The 21936-nt window shown below is 43.5% G+C and overlaps 1 protein-coding gene across 1 annotated transcript; it reads left to right on the top strand.

Annotated features, from left to right (window-relative positions):
• Positions 1-5935: 5935 nt before the first annotated feature.
• Positions 5936-21647, top strand: LOC107389562 (acetylcholinesterase collagenic tail peptide). The gene is made up of 15 exons (XM_015965753.3): positions 5936-6218; positions 8817-8903; positions 9207-9316; positions 15500-15541; positions 15651-15677; positions 15744-15815; positions 15941-16006; positions 16182-16208; positions 16302-16346; positions 16440-16475; positions 16547-16627; positions 16771-16867; positions 20494-20591; positions 20762-20881; positions 21129-21647. The coding sequence occupies exons 2-15, from the start codon at positions 8828-8830 to the stop codon at positions 21159-21161; spliced, it is 930 nt and encodes a 309-aa protein (XP_015821239.1). The 5' UTR covers positions 5936-6218; positions 8817-8827; the 3' UTR covers positions 21162-21647.
• The last annotated feature ends 289 nt before the right edge of the window (positions 21648-21936 follow it).

Here is a 21936-nt window from a genome sequence, read left to right as displayed (position 1 = left end):
TAAAATGTTAAGAAAGAGAGAGAGTGAATAGGAAAGAGGGAAATCAGTGGATCCTGAGTAAGGTGGAATAGGTGGGGAGAGCAGAATAAAGAGAGAGGTGAAGAAGCCAGCATGAACAAGTGAGTCTTCAGCTGCTTTTTAAAGGAGACCACTGAGTCCACTGATCTCAGGCTCAGGGGAAGAGAGTTCCAGAGTCTGGGGGCCACAACAGCAAATGATCTGTCACCTTTGGTCTTTAGCCTGGTGCTGCACAACCAGTAGGCTTTGATCACTGGACCTCAGGGACCTGCTGGGGGTGTAGGGACTAAGAAGATCACCAATGTAATGGGCCATTCCCATCTGTACCGGGTCGGCCCGGGCCGGGTAGCCCCATTCGACCCCAGCCTGGCCTGGTTGATTCCACACATCCTTGCCTTAAGCCCATGTGGGCTGATTCTACCCACCAATCAGAGGCTTGCTCTAATGGAAGGTGTGAATTTGCTGTCAGCAGTGGATGTGTTGGCCCTGGTCGGCCTGAAGCAGACCCCCTCGAGAAGAGGGCTGAGAATGAGCCTTGGTTGGCCCGGAAAAATACCAGGCCACCCAGATATGTAAACAACCTACGCTACCCGGCCCGGGCCGACCTGGTACAGATGGGAATGGCCCATTAGATGGTGCGTGTCCATGTAAGGCCCTATAGACCAGAACCAGGATCTTGAAATGAACCCTGAAGTTGACTGGCAGCCAGTGAAGCTGGAGGAGAAGCGGGGTGATGTGGGTGTGTTTGGAGGACTTGGTCAGAAGCCGAGCACAGGCATTCTGAACCACCTGTAGACGGTTCAGGGAGGTTCTGCTCAGATACGTGAAAAGAGAGTTGCAGTAGTCTAAGCATGAGGACATGAAGTTGTGGATAACTGTCTCAAGTTCAGAGCGGGACAGAATGGGACTCAGCTTAGCAATGTTCCTGAGATGGAAGAAGGAAGAGTGAACAAGAGAACTGACATGAGAACCCAGGGTTAGAGCTGGGTCAAAGGTCATGCCAAGATTCCTGACAGAAGGTTTGGCGTGAGAAGCAAGCTGACCAAGAGAGTCTGACTTTGGGAACCAGCTTGTCTGGGGCACAGATGATGATCTCAGTCTTATCTTCATTCAGCTGAAGAAAGCTCCCAGCCGTCCAGGTTCTGATAGTCTAAGCAGGTGTGTAACAGCTGCAGCTTAGACATCTCATGGGGCTTAAAGGAGATGTACAGTTGGATGTCGTCTGCATAAAGATGGTAGGAGATATTTTGGTAGGAGAGTTTAGTCTCATCGGTCCTAAGGCCATTCTCTTCACAGGTTAGTGTTTCGTCAGCAAGTCCTGTCTGGGTTTAGGATCCAGCAGTGTTCTATTTGGTCCATGAAGTCCACTTTGTCTCTAATGGATGGGTAGTGCACAAATGCTGGTTTTAAAATGAGAATATCAGGACAAAGTTGATTCATTTCAGTAATTCCATTCAAAAAGTGAAACTTGTGTATGACACGAAACAAAGTTGCACAACACAAGTCGATGAACAGTGTTGCCGATGCATTTCTTCCATTTTTATCGATTTTATTGGTTTGTTGTTGCAGCCCTGCTGTTCAGTGTTCTGTGTTCAAGCACATAAGTAGAGAGGTGAAGGGAAGGATAGGATGTGGTAGGAAAAAGTGTACAAGCAGTCAGGCTAACCACACCCTGGAGAGGACTGTGAAACTAAACCCATTCAACAATGTGGGGAGATTCACAAAGAGTGGACTGCAGCTAGAGTCAGAGCTTCAAGAACCACCATGCAGATGTGTGCAGGACAGGTTTCAGCTGGGTTCCTGGTGTCGGGCCACTCTTGAACAAGAGACAGCATCTGAAGCATCTTACTTGGGCTAAAGACAAAAAGGACTAGACTGCTGCTCAGTGTTCCAAAGTTATCTTCTCTGATGAAACTAAGTATTCCATTTCCTTTGGAAATCAAATCAATGTCCCAGAGTTTAGAGGAAGAGAGGAGAGGCACAGAATCCATGTTGCTTGAGGTCCAGTGTAAAGTTTCCAGTCAGTGATTGTTTGTCATGCGGGTGTTGGACCATTGTTTTTTCTGAGGTCCACGGTCAACACAGCCTGTTTTAGAGCACTTCATGCTTGCTGCTGCTGAACAACTTGAAGGAGATGCAGATTTTTTTTCCCCCAACAGGATTTGGCACCTGCACACAGTACCAAAGCTACCACTACCTGGTTAAAGGACCATAGTATCCCCGTTCTATATATATATATATATATATATATATATATATATATATATATATATATATATATATATATATATATATATAGAACATGTTCAACTGGAAGGGAAAGAAGCTGTGGTAGCTTATATAATCCCAAAGAGACTTTGCTTTAGATCCCCACTTAGCTTATTCCAAACTTTTACGCCCGTAACAGAAATACAAAATGATTTTAATGTTGTTCTAAAACATGTATGCCTAAAGTTAAGTTTGTATTTGAAATTATATACATTATCTTGTTTTATAAATAGCATTAATAATTTATTTGGTTATAATTTCCTATGCACTTTATAGATGAACGTCGCTGTATATAGTTGAATTAAATCTTTACATTTTTGTGTTTTTCAATATATAAATAACAGATTAGTGTGTTCTCTAAATCGAACGTGAATGACTCTCAAGGCTCTTTTTTGTATGATAGACAAAGGTACAATAGATGTTTTATAAGTGTTACCCCATACCTCCATACAGTAAATAAGAGGGATAAATCAATGAATAATAAAGAACATGGAGCGATCTATAATCCAAATACTGTCGAGCTTTATTCATAATGTAGATGCTTCTCGCAACCTTATTATGTACAGGTAAAATTTGTGGTTTCCAACTTAATTAATTATTATTCCAAGGAACTTATTTTCTGTTACTTGCTCAATTCCACATCCATCTATTTGCAGCTTAACATCAGTTTTATTAGCCATACCAACTAGCATACATTTTGTTTTCGCTATATATGTCCTACACAGAAAATAGTGGTATCATCGGCAAACAAAACAAATGTCAGTGTATTTGTTACATTACTCAAATCATTATTATATAACAAAAATAATTTGGGACCCAGCACAGACCCCTGTGGTACTCCACAATGTCCAACAATGAAGATGAACATTCTCCAAACTTCACAAACTGTCTCCTCTGCAAGTTTCACTTTTAGAATGAAAATCAAAAGTCAACTTTGTCCTGATTTTGTAACCAGCACCTGTAGATGAACCCTAACCAAATCTTTTAGGTTTCCTTGGTTACCATTAGTTTTACCATTCTCCTCTTCAGTTTGTCATTCAATTCAATTCAATCTATCCATCCATCCATTTTCTGAACCCGCTTTGTCCACGCAGGGTCGCTGTGGGGGGGGGGGGGGGGGGCTGGTGCCTATCTCCAGCAGTCAACGGGCAATCACACCCTGGACAGGACAAACAACCATGCACACACACACACACACACACACCCCTAAGGACAATTTAGACAGCCCAATTAACCTAACAGTCATGTTTTTGGACTGTGGGAGGAAGCTGGAGTACCCGGAGAGAATCCACGCATGCACAGGGAGAACATGCAAACTCCATGCAGAAAGATCCCAGGCCGGGAAGCGAACCCAGGACCTTCTTGCTACAAGGCAACAGCTCTAACCACTGCGCAGCCTTCAATTCAATCTAATTCAATTCATTTCAAGTTTATTTATAAAGCGCCAAATCACGATCAGAGTCGTCTCAAGTCACTTCACACAGTAAACGTTCCAATACAGGTCAGTTCATTAAGCAAATTAGTAAAAAGTTTCCTATATAAGGAACCCAGCAGGTTGCATCGAGTCACTGACTAGTGTCAGAGTCTTTACAGCAATCCTCATACTAAAGCAAGCATTTAGCGACAGTTTTGCGCTCGTGCACGTGTCGTGCACAGGCGACCCAGCGACGCGATCCCAGAAAGCTGAAATATTTTCAACTTTTAATCGCTGTCGCTCGGACGAGGACCAATCAACGGAGGTTTCATTCACTGACCAATGAGCGGACAAGATGCTCCGTACACCTCCGAGCAAACATGAAGGAGAAGTTGATTATTATTATGTTTTATAGTAAATTCAGAAGTAAGATTTCACACAACTCTAGCAGCACCTTGTGAAACATCATATCTACCACTTTTTTTAACTCTGAACCGCTTAAATAACCTTAAGTCCCTCCAGCCTGACACAGCCAAACAAAACAACGGAAGTTTCGATTTCACCATGGAACAGAACACGTAGACGGCTTTGCCGCTGGCCGCTGCCGCGGATCGCCTCCCGTGTGTCAGGTAATAAAAACGACAGCGACAAATTTCGCTGATTGCGGTCGTTTGTCGCCTCCCGTGTGTCAAACCCATTCTGTGGTGCATGTCCAGTGTGATACACACCCTGATACCAAACAGCACTGTGACTACCCTCAAGGCTGGATTATAATATGGGCAAACTGGGCACAGGCCCAGGGGCCCACAGCCACAAGGGGGCCCACGCGAGCAGCAGTCTTTTTTTTGTGCAGCAATCTTAATGTTGGAGAAACAAGTTGACGAGTAATTAAAATTGCGCCCACATTTTCTAAGTTAACACACATTCCTTACTTTCGAACAGGGGGAACGCTATTTTAGGTTTTGTGTGAAAATAAGTCCAGGACTACAAATGAGTTTCACGAAAGTGACGTGATTGAACCAGACACGGAGAAAACTTTGGGAAAAGGGCTGAAATTTCAGTAAACTTCCCACAGGAGGAGAGAACCACCATAAATCTGCCCTTGTGGTAAGCAGCAGATACGTTAGGAGAGAGGAGATTATGTGGTGACGTCACATATGCAACGTGCAATTTCTGGTAATCATGCTAATTACAAACTTTTACAAGCTGATAAGTCTCAAGGTATATGACTGGCCTGGTCGAAACACCCTGTGTGATGTGGAAATGGAAAATCTGCACCCTGGCTGCTGGATGATTACCCCCTTGCTACCAAACCCAACAAGGAAGACCTCTAAACCTCCTAATAGGACTGAACCTCTCACCGGTGCACCTCTAGTTGTTTTATTTCCCCTCCCTCCATGGAGCGCCTTTACTTCATCTCCCCTGAATTAAACTCATTTCCTTTCTTCCGAGTCTTTGGTCTGAGTTCACTCATTTGAGTCCTTCCTCATCACGACAAAAATATTGTAAAAACTACATTTTTGCCAGTTCTTTTAGAAAATACGGAGATCTGAAAGTCACTTTACAGGTTTAAGCTTGTACACAATTGATTAAATTATGCCAATTTTGATTACAGAAATATTTTCGGTTAAAAAACGTTATTTATAATTGCATCATGAAACGAAGTTATCATGTGCTGCTGGGATCACGAGGGAGTCGGGACGAATATCAAATGACTACTCTGATAAATGTCTAATGGATAGCTCAACTGGTAAAGCACCTGACTTACATGCAGAGGACCCGGGTTGAAATCCAGGCTGGGACAAATACCAACAACCAGCCTAAGTCATTAGGTGCTACGTCCTACCTCATACCATGATGCACAAAAGACTGGCTGCAGTGTCACCTGACTAAATAAGTTTTGATACAAGAAAGGGTTTATTTATAAACACAATTGATATGCAAAATTAACAAATACTTTTTGTAGATTTAACAGATATTTAGTGTGATTTCAGTCACTGTGTATTCATTTACAGTTCTTCAGTAAAGGTGTTTACTGTGCAGCTGTAAAATCTACAGGAAAACTCTGGTATTCACTGCTGCCAGGGATTTCCTGTAAAAACAACATGTTTTTTTTTACAGTGCAGGCTTTTATATACCATATTGACCTGAATATAAGACGAGGTTTTTTTCATTAAAAATAATTTTAAAATGCGGGGTCGTCTTATAATAGGGTCAATACGGTACAAATATCCATCCATCGTGGGGGGCTGGTGTCTATCAACAGTGGTCAACGGGCAAACAGGCAGGGTACACCCTGGGCAGACGGCCAGTCCATCGCAATAGCGCTGCAAAATGCTATGATCTGATGAGCTAGCTCCTCTTTGGCTCAGGGTTTGGGTCATTTATCTGATTATTTCTGCTGAGTGGCTCTGCTGCATTTCCACACTTCATTAGGATGAGTCGGACTCGGTGTGCAAGCCTTGCAGATTGTGCTCCAGCTCTGCAGAACGAGAGCTTCCAGAGGAATCAGCTGAAGGTAAGACACACCGCATCTAAAAACCATTTTAAACCAAACAAAACCAGATTTGTTAGGTATTTGTTAAAACGGCCATTTATGATTGAAGAAGACACTTTTACTGTCCTACAGAAGAGGTTTCAATCAGCTTGACTGATGCTTTGTTACTAATGAAGGTTATTTATTATTTTGGATTGAACTTATAATTGGTTCAAATGATGAATACGATCTTAAATGATCGTCTAAGTTCATCGCTGAAGTCGCTCAGATGTTAGGCTTAATGTACTCAGAGTAGGTTTTGTAGCTGTTTGCAGTGCAGGCATGTTCTCTGGTGGAGAGGTACAGCAGCTTGACGTACTACAGAGTGAGTGGTACACTAATGTGCATCTGCCAACTGTGCACAAGTGCACCATTTCATTGACTCTTTTCTATTCTATTGCAAATCAAAGAAAGTTTCAATCCCTTCTACAGTCTTTTGACGCAGCAGGAGCTGCTGCCTGACACGAGTCCCACAGACAATGCTACTCCTCTTCATAATTAGCATGAATGCTTTCTAGGCAACAGGTGTGCATGTTCAGGTCAGAGCAGTGTGTTCGACTTCTGAGCACACACAATGGTGCTGGTGATTTTCACTAACGTGCCCTAAAGATGTTCAGCATTCCCAGAAAATCACTGCAGGTTTTCCAAACACAGAAAAACACAATTCCAGGCCAGACTTGTGTTGAAAGACATAAATCTCTGTCTGTGTACGGCAGGCTCACCTCTGTGTAACTTTATGTAAGTGGTTACTTTTAATAAATTGGCAGCAGAATATAAAGGTATTCAATAAAATCTAATAATCCATAAAAATATGGAATATCAATATTGTTGAACCTTTAATATTCGATTGATGATGAAAATAGGCCATTTGGGAATGCCAGGAAACCAACACTTTATAATAATTGGACACAGAGACAAAAATACAGCTTATAAAAATCTATTTATTACTAAATTTCTACTAATAATAATGATGCAGAATAAATGATTATAAATGACGAGTTAAGGTGATGTCAGCTGAGACACTGAATGAGCAGGGGTGGAATGTGAGTTTAGTTGTTATGTTAAAACCTGATTTAGTGTCTTAGAAAATTGTGATGCCTGGGTTGTAAAATAAATCCGGCTAAATTTTTACTTAGGATTAACAAATGATCAAATTACTAAAACCATCCGACGCCAGGTGCAAGTATGGTCCCGAGTGATGAGGCTTCTCAGCAATCCTGTGAAACTACAGAAGGTCCAAAATGCAGCAGCCAGGTTACTGACTGGTACCAGGAGATCTGAATGCATCACGCCTGTCTTGACATCCCTACACTGTCTTCCAGTCTCTTTTAGAATTTCGTTTAAAGTTCTGGTGTTTGTTTTTAAATGTTTAAATGAGTTGGCTCCATGTTATCTGGCGGATCTGATCCATCCTTATGTTCCCGCAAGGAACCTTCGGTCAGCACAACAAGGACTGCTGGTCGTTCGTAAACACAGACTACAATCTCGAGGGGGTCGTGCTTTCTCGGTGCTGGGGCCGAGGCTCTGGAATGAGCTACCTGCATGTGTTAAACAGGCCACCACACTCGGGAAGTTTAAGAGCCAGCTGAAAACACACTTTTATTCTTTAGCTTTTATTCAAGAAGAGTCCCGTTAAAGGATGGCTTTGCACTTTTTGCTGCCCCGCCTAGATTTTATCTACATGTTTTTGTTGGTTTTTAAATGGTTTTATATGTTGGTTTTTTTCATGTTTTTTTCTGCTGTGCAGCGCTTTGTTTGGTCCTTGGGCCATGTGAAGGCGCTATTTAAATAAAGTTTTAGTTAGTTAGTTAGTAGTTCTCTGCAAGCAAGTCTGACTTCTCGAGGTCAAAGGCCGTATTCCTCTGAATCTACATCAGCTGGTCAGAGGTAACCTCCAGGTCTGCTGGTGAGACATTTAACATCGGAAGAATTGTTCTTCTGATGGAGTTTTGCTGCTTACTGACCCAGTTTGGCCGAACTCGTACAGCTTGCTGGCACTGAATTTTAGAGCAAATGCTATCTCTTTTAATAATTGTTGTTTATGGAATTAGACAAATCAGACTCTAAAAAGTGTAAATGGGCATTACCAAGAACCTCAGACATCACTCCTTCCTCACACACTTAGAGCAGGCCTATCTCTTTTAATAGGAAGTAAATATGTCAAACAGTCTTTCATTAATATAATAATATTAATATGTGAACATACTGATAATAAATCATTATTAAAATCGTCAAGTAGACTAATTTGGTGTATATAAGATCTGAAATAAGTCATGAAATAATAAACATTAATGAGGATTCATTAATTACTGTGAAGCAGTCAAGGCATTGTTAAATCACTTTAGAATATGATTGTAAATAACTTGTAAAGTTATGAAATCATTTATTGAGCACAATAAGAATCATCTGGGACTCTAGCAGGTGCTACATAAATACAGGCCCTTTACCATTACCAGTCTAGCTTTAATCAGAGGTTTCAGCAATACAACACTGTTAATCGTCTGCTGTTGAGCAGCATTTATCCCCAAAGCTCACAAATCACAAGATGCTTGATTAGTTTTCTTGGTTTGGGTTCTGCAGGTGGAGGAGACATGCTGAGACTGCTGGTTCTGGGATGGACTGCCTTGCTCAGTGGCCTTCAACCGACAGTTTGTTCTGTAACATCCAGTGAGTTCAAAAAGAAAGTACACACACACACACACACACACACACACACACGCACACACACATGCAGACACGTACACACACACACACACACACACACACACACACACACACACACACACACACACACACACACACACACAAACACACACACAAACACATAAGTTCACACACACACACACACACACACACACACACACACACACACACACACACACACACACACATGCAGACACGTACACACACAAACACACACATTCACATGGCTTTCACACAGGATCTATCACTGCTGGTGTGTTTCTGCAGGATTTCCAATGAGCAGAGGGACCAGATGGTCAGCACCCACATGTCAAGTCTTCATTCCACCTCCTCTTCCTCCTTTGTTCCCTTCAATCAGATACAAAGCAGAACTGATGGTAAAGTTTCTGTAGGAGCCAATATTGTTTTGGTTTAGATTATATTATGGTCTAAGTTTATTTTGATAATGTTTTATGTACATTTCAGTTTATTGCACCATGGTTTGTATTTCCTTTAACCACTGGTGGCACTGCAGAGCCTATAAAGGCGTTGAGGTGGCAGTGCACTAACGTTTTGTGGGTGACGGGAGGTCACACAGTTTTTACCGCTTCGTTTGGTTTCATATGCCACATCTAATTTGCCGTTATAATTTTCATCATTTACATAAACCTGGACAAGAAATAGCCATTCTGGACCCTGCATAACTGTGATCGTCAACATATTCAATAAATGGGACGATAAACCCAAACCCGCTTTCTGCCTTGTTGAAGCGAGTCATTGCCTCCACCCGCACCCAAGGGTGACTAAAAGTGGGGCTTGATAGTCACTACAGTTTCTTTGGACTTTTTCTGATTTAGCAATCCAGAGTTTTTGTTTAATATTTTAACTGAAGGTAGGTGAATTTTTAATGTTTCACTTCTCATCTGAAGAAGTTTCTAATACCCTACATCCATCTACCCGCCCAAATTCAGTTCAATTCAAAGATACTTTATTAATCCCAGAGGAAAATTAGAGTTTCAGTACACACAATTCTGAGATTAGACATGCATACATAGACACATGACAAGAATTGGTGACTGTGGTCATTCGCAACCCGAGTCGCGCTACCTTAATAGAGATCAGAGGGTTTATATGAGGATTGGGTCAGGTGGAGGAAAAAAAAGGCACTTCAGAGTTACCCTCCACAGGGAGGGCAGCTTTGCTCTGCAAACAACACCTCAGACAGAAATGCAACAGACTTCAGACATTACACAACATAAGTGTCCACTAGGTGGGGAGGTAGGGTTTGGGACTCTCCACACATCAGTGCATGCAGCCGCAATAAGCAGCGCGATAAGCAGCGCTCGTCATCAGTGCATGCAGCCGCGATAAGCAGCGCGATAAGCAGCGCTCGTCACCTCCGTTTGAACAGGGGAGGGAGGTAATTGGCTTAGAAAGCACAATGACTCCTGGACCGATTCAACGACCTTCAACGATGAGAATGGGAGAAGGAGACAGAGTTGCCATGGCAACGGCAGCATTCCACATTTCTTCTGAGTGGGGTATTCGCTTCAGCCTCACAGGCTCAAGGGCACCAGATTCAGATAAGAACTTGTTTTGGGGCCAGACCATAGGCGTCATTTTAACCGGGGACGCCGGGATCAAAATTTGTGATTGGCAACTGTGTCCCCCCACTTTCAAAAAAGCCTGCTGATAAGGATTTTTGTTTTACCAGCTCAGATCTTATACCAGGGGTCGGCAACCTGTTCCCATCAAAGAGCCATTATTACCCATTTCCCACGGTAATTTTGGACGGTCCTTAATAAGCAGTGACTTAAGAGAAGCAGGCGGGTCGCGCTAGAAAATTTAGTTTAAAAAGATGTCATAAATGTTTTCCCCGTCATTTTTATTTATAAAATGTGAAGTAAAAACTCACAATTTAATTTTCATTCATTTGTCATTAATATGTAGTCTACAACTGTGCGTTAAGTGGACCATCTTTCAGTAAAAGCAAAGCATCCAGCCCACCTCTCCAAATGCGTAAAATGTGCATCAGCCGCTAGTTAGGCGCGCCGCGCGCACCATCAGCTACGTCTTCCCAGACAAGAGCAGAGCAAATAGAGACAGAATAGAGGATAATTGTGTCTGGATGTGGATGGAGATTACATTTTACAGCAGCCTGATCATCATTTAAATACGTAACCCATCACCTGGCTTCTAGTCCACGCTATCAGCATTATTTTAATTGGTGTGTGTGTGTGTGTGTGTGTGTGTGTGTTTTCCACTTCAAACACTGGTCTAACCAACCAGACCAGCGTGTCCAGTAACATATTAATGTTACAATTAAACAGTTTCACTTCATGTAGGCTAGGAACATTTCACGTGCCGTGGCCCGACCGCTTCTGCTCCACATAAACTTTGTGCGTGATCAAATGTCTCTACAGGTGCTTTCTGAGCTTAAGAGGCTATTCTGCCTCAGACTGGATGCGTCATGCGTCTCCATATTAGAGACAGGAACAAGCGCTGTTCAGCCAAAGTTTCATAATTTCATAAAAAGAACATTTTTCCAGGTGATTCATCCCTCAGAAAGACCGGGTTTCCAGACCGCTTCAGTGGGAGGAAACCTTATCGCATGCACCGTGGTTCTGCACTGCGCTGCGAACCCCTCTACAGATCTTCAGCCCACTGTCCACCGTGTGCACTCCGATCCGCGCTGAACACAGTGTCCAGTATAAAGCTCTGATGTTCTGATGGGAATCATTTCTTGATGGATTTAGTTACCTCTGCGATGTGCGTAACGATTAAAGCAGCTCATCTGTGTGTGCATCAGTGCGCGTCGGGGTAATTCTTTCAAAACAACCAACATCCTTGAGTTTATCCGTCAAAATAAAAGTCAAATGTAAATATATGTAACCACCCCAGAGCCACGCATACTAAGCTGTACTTCGTGACTGTAAATGAGGGGGAAACGATTTAATCAGATCCTTTTCTTTTCAACATGGTTTAATGTAGTTTCATTCAGTAGTTGCACCAATCCAACGAGACAGAGCCTGGATTTGTATTCTGAACAGTTTAAACTGGGGAAGGTCAGAAAAGGATCCGATCAATTTGTTTTTCCCTCATTTACAGTGACAGAGATAACGGCGCAGTACGCCTGGCTCTGGTGTTAATCAAGTTTAATTTTATCTCTTTGCAACAATTTTCACAAGAAAACAGAACAGTTAAAAGCAGGGCTTGTGTTGACCGGATAGTTCCCGTTTTGGCCGTTTGACCGTTTATTTTGACGGAGAAAGAATAGAAAGAATTACCCTGACGCATGCAGACGAACTGACATTTTATTCTTCTTAAATCGCAGATGTAGCTAAATCACTCAAGAAAAGATTCCCATCTGAACATCTGAGCTGGACACTGCTCAGCGCAGCTTGCTGTCAGAGTGCACTACAAAAGGTCCACAGCGAGCTGAAGATGTGGAGAGGGGCTTGGAGCGCGTTGCAGAACCAGAGCGCATGCGTGAAGATTCCTCCGACTGAAGCGAGACTTGTCACTTAGAAAATGTTCCCTGATTATGAAACTTTGGCTGAATAGTGCTTGTTCCTGTCTCCAATGTGGCGACACATCCAGGAGCCTGTCAGGAGAAGCCCAGAATCTCACATCCTCGTCATCTCAGGAAGCGCCTATGATTACGCACAAGCGTGACCCGTCAACCCGGTCTCACAGTAAGACCAGGTTGGACCTGTTCAGGTTTACGCAGACAATCTTTACATTTAGAATTAACGTACAGATGTAAAATTAATGCAGTAAAATATAAAGCATTTTATTTAAATACCCATTCATTATTTTACAAGTACAGAGAGCCACATCAGATGGATGGAAGAGCCGCATGCGGCTCCAGAGCCGCGGGTTGCCGACCCCTGTGCTAGCCTACTTTATTGTCCCCAGCAATTCTGAAAACAAACTGACGCCCTTGGGCCAGACAGAGATAATTTCTTCTCTGTCTTAAAGTTCTGTTGATCTCCAACCCCTCTAGATCCAATAGTAAGTAAGTAAGTAAGTAAAGTTTATTTATATAGCGCCTTTCACAGAAATAAATCAAAAAGCGCTGTAATGGTGTAGATTAATCTATCCCAATCCGTGCTGATCCGTCAACTCTATCCTTGATGGCATCAACCTTCTGTGCCAGAGTCTGAATCCCAGCCAAAGTTCCAAGCTTACAACTCATCTTGACAATTATATGAGGTTGTGCATTCACAGTGCAGAGCCCCGGGATTGAGCCAATATTCCTCGACAGCTCATTAACTTTCCGGCAAGCCAGGTAACCACTCAGGCCAAAAAGCCCGAAACCTGACACCAACACCATGAATAACGTCTTCAGAATCCTCTACAGACAGTTGAAATAGGCAGATCAGGTTCCACTGTTTCCAGGAGTCCAGCTGGCTCTATCCCAGAGGGGCATCCGGGAGCCCCTTCTCCCGTTCTCATTGTTGAAAAAAATGTTGTCAATCGCGTTGAGAGACCAGCTGACCAGATCCATTTTAATAATTTCCAGTTTCCAGAAAAAATGCAGAAGCGCCGTACACCCAAAGACAGACAAAGAGCCTTGGGATAAGACAGGGAGGAGAGGCGCGTGCGTGCATGTGTGTGTGTGTGTGCATGCGTGTGCGTGTGTGAGTGTGTGTGTGTGCATGCGTGTGCGTGTGTGAGTGTGCGCACGTGCGTGTGTGCTTGTGTGTGTGCGTGCATGTGCGTGCGTGCATGTGCGTGCGCATGTGTGTGCGCACGTGCGTGTGTGTGTATGTGTGCGTGCGCGTGCGTGCATGTGTGTGTGTGCGTATGCGTGTGCTTGTGTGTGTGTGCGTGTGTGTGTGTGTGTGTGCGTGTGTGCTTGTGTGTGTGTGTGCATGTGCGTGCGCATGTGCGTGCACGTGCGTGTGTGTGTATGTGTGTGTGTGTGCGCGTGTGTGTGTGTGTATGAGGGTCTACATGTTCGGTCATGCCAACATAAGCAGGTCCCATACTTACACCAGCTAAAGCTCTTTCTTCACTGGTGAGGTTACTTTACATGCCACAAGAGCCAGCTTCTGTACCCAAGGGTCAGATCGCCAAGGTCCTCATCATTAGCTGCTGCCCAGTTTACAATGCAACCTTTGGCTCCTCCCACAAAACCCCATTAGAAGGGTCATCTTTTTGGCCACCTGGCTACCAGGTGCTCACCCATGTGCCCCACTCCCAGGCCTGGCTTTAGAGTGGGGCCCTGGTGACTCTCGTCTGGACAAGAGAAGGCTGTTTCCATTGGTAATGATCATCATGAGGGGTCTTTGGGCTGCACTTTGGTCTTGGGTGGCCCTACCATGGGTATAACACCCATTGTTTTTTGTTTATTATTTTAGGAATCCCATTAGCTGCAGCAAGCTGCTGCTATCCTTCCTGGAGACCTATTTATACAACTTCAAAAACAATGTTTACATCAAATAGATAAAAGACAACAAAAATAAATTAATAAAATAAAATATAAAAACACTAAAAATACAGAAACCAGTCCACCCCACCAAATCAACACATATAATTTTACCATCCCAAGGCTTCCATTATATTATACACTTATTTTTCATACTATATCATAACATAATTAACCTTTTAAAAAAATAAAATAAATAATATCAAAATAATACATACAACATAAATGTTCTCTTAATCTAATTGTAAATACGTTTTTACCCCTAATATGTGAGATTTCTTTTGGGAGACGATTCCACATCCATCCATCCATCCATCCATCCATCCATCCATCCATTTTCATCCACTTATCCAGGGTCAGTTTGCAGGGGCAGCAGCCTAAGCAGGGAGGCCCAGGCCTTCCCTTAGCCTCTTGGGCCAGCTCCTCCATGGGAGTCCCAAGGTGCTTCCTGCCCACCCCAGAACCATAGTCCCTCAATCGTGTCTTGGGTCTTCCTTTAGGTCCCCTCCCGGGTGGACGTGCCTGGAAAACCTCACCAGGGAACTGCCTCTTATGTCCACACAATATTACAGAGCTGCATCAGCCAACACAGCGTGCTGGTGGGATTAAGGAGGTTTTCCAAGTACTCCACCCACCCACCGACATTCAGAGTTAAGATCAGTAGCACACCATCCCAACTGTTAACAGTGTTGGTAGTGCACTGCTTTTCCCCTCCTAAGATGCGGGATGATGGACCAGAACCTCCTCAAAGCCATACAGAAGTCTTGCTCCATGGACTTCCCCACCTCCCCCCACTCCCAGGTTTATGCCTCCGCAACCACTCCAGCCGCATTCAGCTTGGACTGTTGGTACCTATCAGCTGCCTCTGAAGTCCCACGGGCCAAAAAAACCCCAATAAGACTTTTCCTTCTGCTGGACAGCATCCCTAACCACCGACGTCCACCGGCAAGTTCGGGGGTTGCTGCCACAACAATGGCAGTACGGAACATGGCCCACTCTGACCTAATGTCCCTCTCCTCCCCGGCATAAAACTCCAAGGATCACTGGGACACTCAAACCCTGAAATCTAAAAGGCAGACCATGTTTATGCATTCATTTATTAATGTTGTTGTGTTTGTTTCATGCTCATTTTTGTTTTAATCCCCAGGTTGATATCACAGAACACATCACAGGACTCAAAGGAGAAAAGGTGTGACCCATTCTTTATGTTGGTGTCACAACAAGGTGTTTTTATTGGCCAAAACAAATATTACAATGAACAGGGTTTTTAGCTCACCTCCTGGTGTTGGTGGTTGCAGGGCTGCAGAGGACCAAGAGGAGAACAGGTACAGTATGATCCACTTTGGGATGATAAAGTCCACAAACTGTGTGTGAAGCTGAGTTTGTTTTAGGGTCAGCCTGGCATTGTGGGCCTGGAAGGAGAAGCAGGATCACAAGGCACCATGGGGAAGCTAGGTCAAAAGGTATCACTGGACACACACACCCACACACACACACACACACACACACACACACACACACACACACACACACACACACACACACACACACTAGCGTGAGGTAAAATGAACCGATGTGTTGTCCACAGGGAGAGAAGGGCAGCACAGGCTGGAGGGGCCTTTATGGAGACATTGGCACTCCTGGGCTGATAAAGGTACCTCAGACTCCTCGTCACCATCAGTAGAACACCAAATCTGCCCCCTCCCAACAAATGTGTAAAATGTGGTCTTTTACATGAAAGTTCATTTCTTACACATCCTTCTTTATGACCAGAATAAGGGATAGTTTTCCTCAGTCTCCACTGCTTCTCCTTGTGTTTGTGCTTTCAGGGCACTAAAGGACACAAAGGATCCAGGGTGAGTCAGTCAGGCTTCTTTCTGGTTTTAAACAGTAACTTTAAACCTCCCGCTCGAGGTTAGAGTTACATTTTATTTCTATAAACTCGTCAGGGTGAAAAAGGTGTGAAGGGAAGCAGAGGAGTCAGCGGAGAGAAGGTGAGGAACTCATTTTCTCCATCACCATCTCTTCAGTTCATTGTTGTAATATAATCAACTTACTAATGTGTGTGTGTGTGTGTTTCTCCTCAGCATGAGCGAGGCTTACCTGGGATGCCTGGAGAGAAGGTAAAACACTAGCAGATGAACAGTGAGCATTGTGGGTGTACAGAAGGTGACTAATTTTCTGTGATGCTCAGGGTGACTGGGGTCAAAGGGGTGAAGTAGGGCTGAAGGGGGAGCAGGGACCCCGGGGAGAACCAGGATCTAGAGGAAGCATGGTAAATAAACACTGGTATTGTTTGTGAGCTATGTTGTGGTTGTAGCTGAGAGGCATTCTCAACACACACTGTGGATGCAAATAGACTGTACAAGATCTTGTTGGCATGAAAACCAGTAGTCAGTAATGATCTCATTGTGTCAGGGGCTGAAGGGATCTCACGGACCCGCTGGACAGCTGGGGAATCCTGGTTCAGCAGGACTGCATGGTCTGACTGGACAGTCTGGACTGCCTGGACAAGGTTTGTGACATTAGAATGTACGGGGCAGCTTTTACAGCAGGTTAAATCTCTCATTCACTTGTTAGTTTAGTAAATCTGCAGTGGTCTCTAGTATAAATGAACGGTGTGAGTCATTCTCTGTGGAGTAAAAGCTCTGGCGCTCCTGTTTCAGGAAGCAGAGGTTGGCTGGAGGATGGGGGGTAGAGCCTTACTCATTATTTCCTGATATTTGGACATCTCACCTCAGATTGGCTAACAGCTACACGACTCTACCTCTGACTGTTTGCTCTGCAACGTTGATGTTTTAAAGGGACTATGAGGAAGTTTGACAGCCAAAACATGTATAAAAATAATAAATGTCTTCTTCATACATTCTCCTGCAATGCCCTGGTCCTGTAGAATGAGCCCTGGCATTTTTACTGTGATTGCCTGTTTTTCTGTAAAATCACAGAAAAAGAGAGATGCTCGGGTCGAGCAGGCTGCTTCATGCGCATTCACGCTCAGGCATAGCCCGTAGCATTTGCTATCAGTAGCTTTAGCAGCAGAGAGTGAGGCAGTGCCACTTTGCCGCTGTTCCTAACGCCTAGTGACAAACCTAGCTACATTTCTGAGGACCCTTAGCCACTTTCTGTAGAACTTTCTTCTAGATATTTCCTGCAAATTAGCAACAAAATAGCCATTTTCGCTCCAAACTGTTCTTTGAACATTGTTTCAGCTGTCATCAAGGATATAAAAGCTACAGATACAAAAGGCATCACTGTTACTATAGCTCACCTAGTAAGGCGTCGGACCCTCGTGCAGAAGACCTGGGTTTGATTCTGGATGTGAACATGGTTTATTTAGTTTATTTTTTACATTAATGGTATATTTTTTTTACAGTAAGATACCCAAATTTTTATTTGAGACTTGCCGAACGGCATTGAATTCACAGATAAAAAAGATGTGGGTTCAACTTTCATTTTGGAACAATTTTTCAAGCAAGGGAAGGGAATGATCTGAGCATGCAGGAGGATTGACCCACCATAAACCTTTGTTGGCTGTGCTGAAGAGAAAGGTACAGAACCAAATTATTTAATTAATTAGCTGCGTGTTCTCCTGTCCTCTGGGACACACATACACACACACACACACACACACACACACACACACACACACACACACACACACACACACACACACACACACACACACACACACACACACAGGACTGTCTCTCTCAGCTGTTATTTTCGTTAAGGAGTGTGCACATACAGCATGCGCACCTCGTGCACAAGCCTACTATTGAAGCTGCTGTTACGCTTTTGGCCTGAGGGGGCAATCGTGAGTATAAAAATTCAAAATTCCGTAAAGTTCCTTTAACAAGTAACACAAGTCTGGAGGAGTTCTGCTGTGTGGTGCAGTCGCTAATGCTAACGGTTAGCTGCTACTAGTCGAGACGTTCCCTGCTGTTTACTGGATGCTAAACCAACAACAGCCTTCCCCGTCGTGAGTTGAGATGGGTGAGTCCATGAATGCTAGTTTCCAGCGTGACGTAGATCTGCGTGGCCTTTCTAACCCGAACATTTCTCCGTCTGTTTTCTATCAGCGTCTCATGCAGGAAATAGGGGTAGAAGAATATTTTCATGTTCAGCTCGGGCTGATGATACTATTTAAAATAATCACAAGTGAAAACTGTTTCTCAGTGAACTTGCTCTTTAATGACTCCCAGTGACTGTAGAAGCTGGTCATATTCATGGTTAAACCTTAGCGTGCTGAAAATAGAGTTTGTCAGGGCAAATTGGTTCTGGGTGAGAGAACCAAAACTAGAGGTAAGAAGTCTTGCCCCAGAGCCAGGCTGGACCATTCAAAGTTGGACCTTATCCATGAAATCTGGTGGGGCACAGAATAAATGAGCTACATGGAACAACCTTGTGTGGACCCACCACCTATGAGATGCTGTAAGGAGTGTTTCAGCAGTGGGACCGGTCTTCCTCCCCTGGAAGTAAAGAGCCAGTTGGAGATGATCTAGACAAGAAAGGAGCTTTCGACAAAAACAAATTGATCCATCGTGGACTGAGTAACAGAGGTCTGCTCTGAAAAGGTTGGAAGGGGCACGCTTACCTACAACTTCCTGTCTCCATCCACGTGAAGTCTTTGATGACAGATACACCTGTGTGGATGATGGCAGTGTGGCTTTTCCTTTGTGCTTGTGTCAGGAGAAACATAACCTCTACAGGTGAAACGGGAACATTTAGAATCTGCTGAAAAAGATCATTTGTCACTAATTCAACCTAAAAGGATAAACTAACCTATGAGACAGCCTCATTCCAACACCTACAAAGTGTTCCTGAGCCTTTACAGCAGGGGTGTCAAACTCAAAGTCACACTGGGACGAAATGAAAATCTGGGACGAAGTCGAGGGCCGAACTTAATATTTTTTGAAAAAGTGATGGCAAATTTGCACATTTTCTTTATCAACATATTTAGAACCTTTTAATTAGGAAACAAACTTATTTTTGCATTAACACTGAATGTGGAAAAATCAAATTACACACGAGCAAGTCAGTTTTAAATAAAACGCATCAGTGGTATTCATTACTTGTGGAATATTCAGCATTTTTAAAAACTATTCAGGATTTATGTTTTGTTGTTCATTTTTCTTATTTTTTATTCTCCTTTTTTCTCCTGTAATAAGTGTCATCGCTGCTGTGACGTCTAGCTTTCCCCACTGAGGAACAATAAAGGGATTTTCTATTCTATTCATCTATCTGCAGCCTTTCCACTTCCTGTTTACTGTAGGTTAAATCTTTTCTCACGGGCCAACAACAAAATAAAAGCATAATTTTATCTTAAATGAAAATGCAACATCTCACCTGTTAACTTTCATGTTTTGGAGCAGAAAAAGAGCAGAAAACCAACATATTTAAAGCTCAGTTTGCTCCACTGGTTTACTGTGATGCTCACCTGTTCCAGCCAGATACCTGCATCATGGGGTTGATCTGAGCTGAGGAGGAGACTCCTGTTGTTTTGTTCATCTTCATCATAATAATGACAACATTAGATGACAACAGGTGCTCACATAGTTTTGTGCTGCTGAACATGTCTGAGCATCTTGACCACGTTGTTGTGTGTCGGGGAGGAAAAATAACAATGACAGCAGCCACAGAGTCGTGCTGGTTTGAGCGTGTCGCTGCTTGCTGGAGTTATATCAGCTCTGTCTGGACGTTAGTTGGAAAACTTTCTCTTTCAGTCGTGAACACGTTACTGAGCGGTTAAAATCTCCGTTTCTGGGTTTCAACGTCGGCAAATAGCTGAGTGAACTGGGCGCTGAGTGAGAGGAGTGTTTAGTTTGTCCGAGACAGCGGAGCTGCAGACACCGGCAGCAGACGCTGGAAAAAATACAAAGGAGGGGGTGCTTCGGCTCCGCGCTGACGCCGTAAAGCATCATGGGAGTTGTAGTCTTTGTGGTCAAATCGGCCAGCGGGTCAGTTTTAATATATTTTTGATATTTATCTCATGGGCCACATAAAAATGCTCCTTGTGTCTGTCCCATGTGCTTTAGATGGTCTCCCAGTCTAAGATGAGTTACTGATATAAATGGACTTTTGCACCATATTCTCATTTTTTGGGTTCTACATGTATAAACTACATACCATGTGCCGTTCCAGTGTATATTCTGCCAGGACTTCAGGGAGACTCAGGAGACCCAGGACCATCGGCTCCATGCAGCTGCTCTCAGGGTCCATCCCTACAGAAACCTCTGATGGTCTGTGTCACATAGACTGAAACAACAATTCTGTTCACCTGATGATGTATTATCATTTATCTTTTGTGGAGTCTGCAGAAAGACACGTTTTTCATGTGCTGTCTGTTCTTCTGAGGCATTTTCTCCTCAGATCCTTTCAGCAAACGTTGCTCTTCTCTGCCTCTCTGCAGATCTTTGTTGCAGAAGGAGAGAAGGAGATGAGACAGCTACGAGGGGACAACGTGATGGTGCTTCGGACAGACAGAAAAGCTCTTTACGTCTACTCTGACTCTCAGTGGATGAACATCCTGGTAACCACTGCTGCAGGGTCATAAATCACAGTCACAATATTATATTTAGATGGTTGCCCAGTGACACGCACCTGGATGAAGCAACTGTCTTGGTAATACAGAAGGATGGAATGGGAAGTGGGAGTGATGGGGGAGTGCTATCACGGGGGCCTCAGATTCATAGTTTTACTGACTCTGTCTCCATCTTCAGCATCGTCATAATCTAATGTCTTTATTTATTCTTTGTTGTACTTTCTTTCTGGACCAGGACGCCCGCAGACATAGACTACACTCCGACTGATCCACCTAGGCTTCAGAGGACATCGGATCCTGAGTCCTGATGGATTTCTGTTTGTCCATCCATGTCTATCACCATTTCATCATTGCTTTTATTTTTAAAGCTTGCCTCATGAATGCATGAAATGTAAACACAGCAGCAGAAACCAGATAAATACTGACAATAGAGTATGTTTTATTATTGTCCCAGGACTGTCAGAAACAGGGATAAAGACTGGAGTATCCTGGAAGCGTGTGACTGGCTGGAATGTTCTCTCTGATCTTAACCCAACCTGTTATCACCTGTGTCACCTCAGATTTGTTTCTGGCCACACAGGGAGGCCATGGTTCTGAGTGGCTAGCCTGAACAGAAGTTTCTGACACACTGAAGCAACAGTAGAAACATCATTGTTGCACAACTCATATGAGTCCAAGTACATTATTATGTTTTGTCTCTTTTACTTGGAGCTTTGTTTTGACTGCATGCTTCTGCAGCGGTTTCGTTTCTAAATAAAAGTTGTTGTTTTTCTCCTCCCGGCCTCCTAAGACTGCTCCTTTTCTTGGTAACAGAAGAACTCTTTACCCTCACCAAGTTATGCTGCAGCCGCAAACGAAATGTTGCAGGTAAATAAAACCTTTCTGTGTTTTAAAAAGAACTAAAAGATGGAATTAAAATTTCACTATAGTCTGTCTCTATCTGACAACGCTGTTGCATCTTTTAAATCAACTGTTCCATCTTTACTGTCCTCTACATCTCAGAGGAACGTAGCAGAGGGCAATATTTTCAGTTCTTGCCCCTC

Source organism: Nothobranchius furzeri, chromosome 14, assembly GCF_043380555.1.
Source record: "Nothobranchius furzeri strain GRZ-AD chromosome 14, NfurGRZ-RIMD1, whole genome shotgun sequence".
In the NCBI taxonomy this organism is placed as follows: Eukaryota; Metazoa; Chordata; class Actinopteri; order Cyprinodontiformes; family Nothobranchiidae; genus Nothobranchius; species Nothobranchius furzeri.
The sequence above is the reverse complement of the archived record's forward strand: the minus strand, read 5'-3'. Positions and strand labels throughout refer to the sequence as shown.

Bases quoted from the DNA above. Each gene is read 5' to 3' on its own strand.
- LOC107389562 (XM_015965753.3), top strand. From the start codon at position 8,828: ATGCTGAGACTGCTGGTTCTGGGATGGACTGCCTTGCTCAGTGGCCTT. The intron at 16,628-16,770 runs GTAAATAAACAC...TCATTGTGTCAG, and splicing joins CAGGATCTAGAGGAAGCATG to GGGCTGAAGGGATCTCACGG. The intron at 20,882-21,128 runs GTAACCACTGCT...TTTCTGGACCAG, and splicing joins CTCAGTGGATGAACATCCTG to GACGCCCGCAGACATAGACT.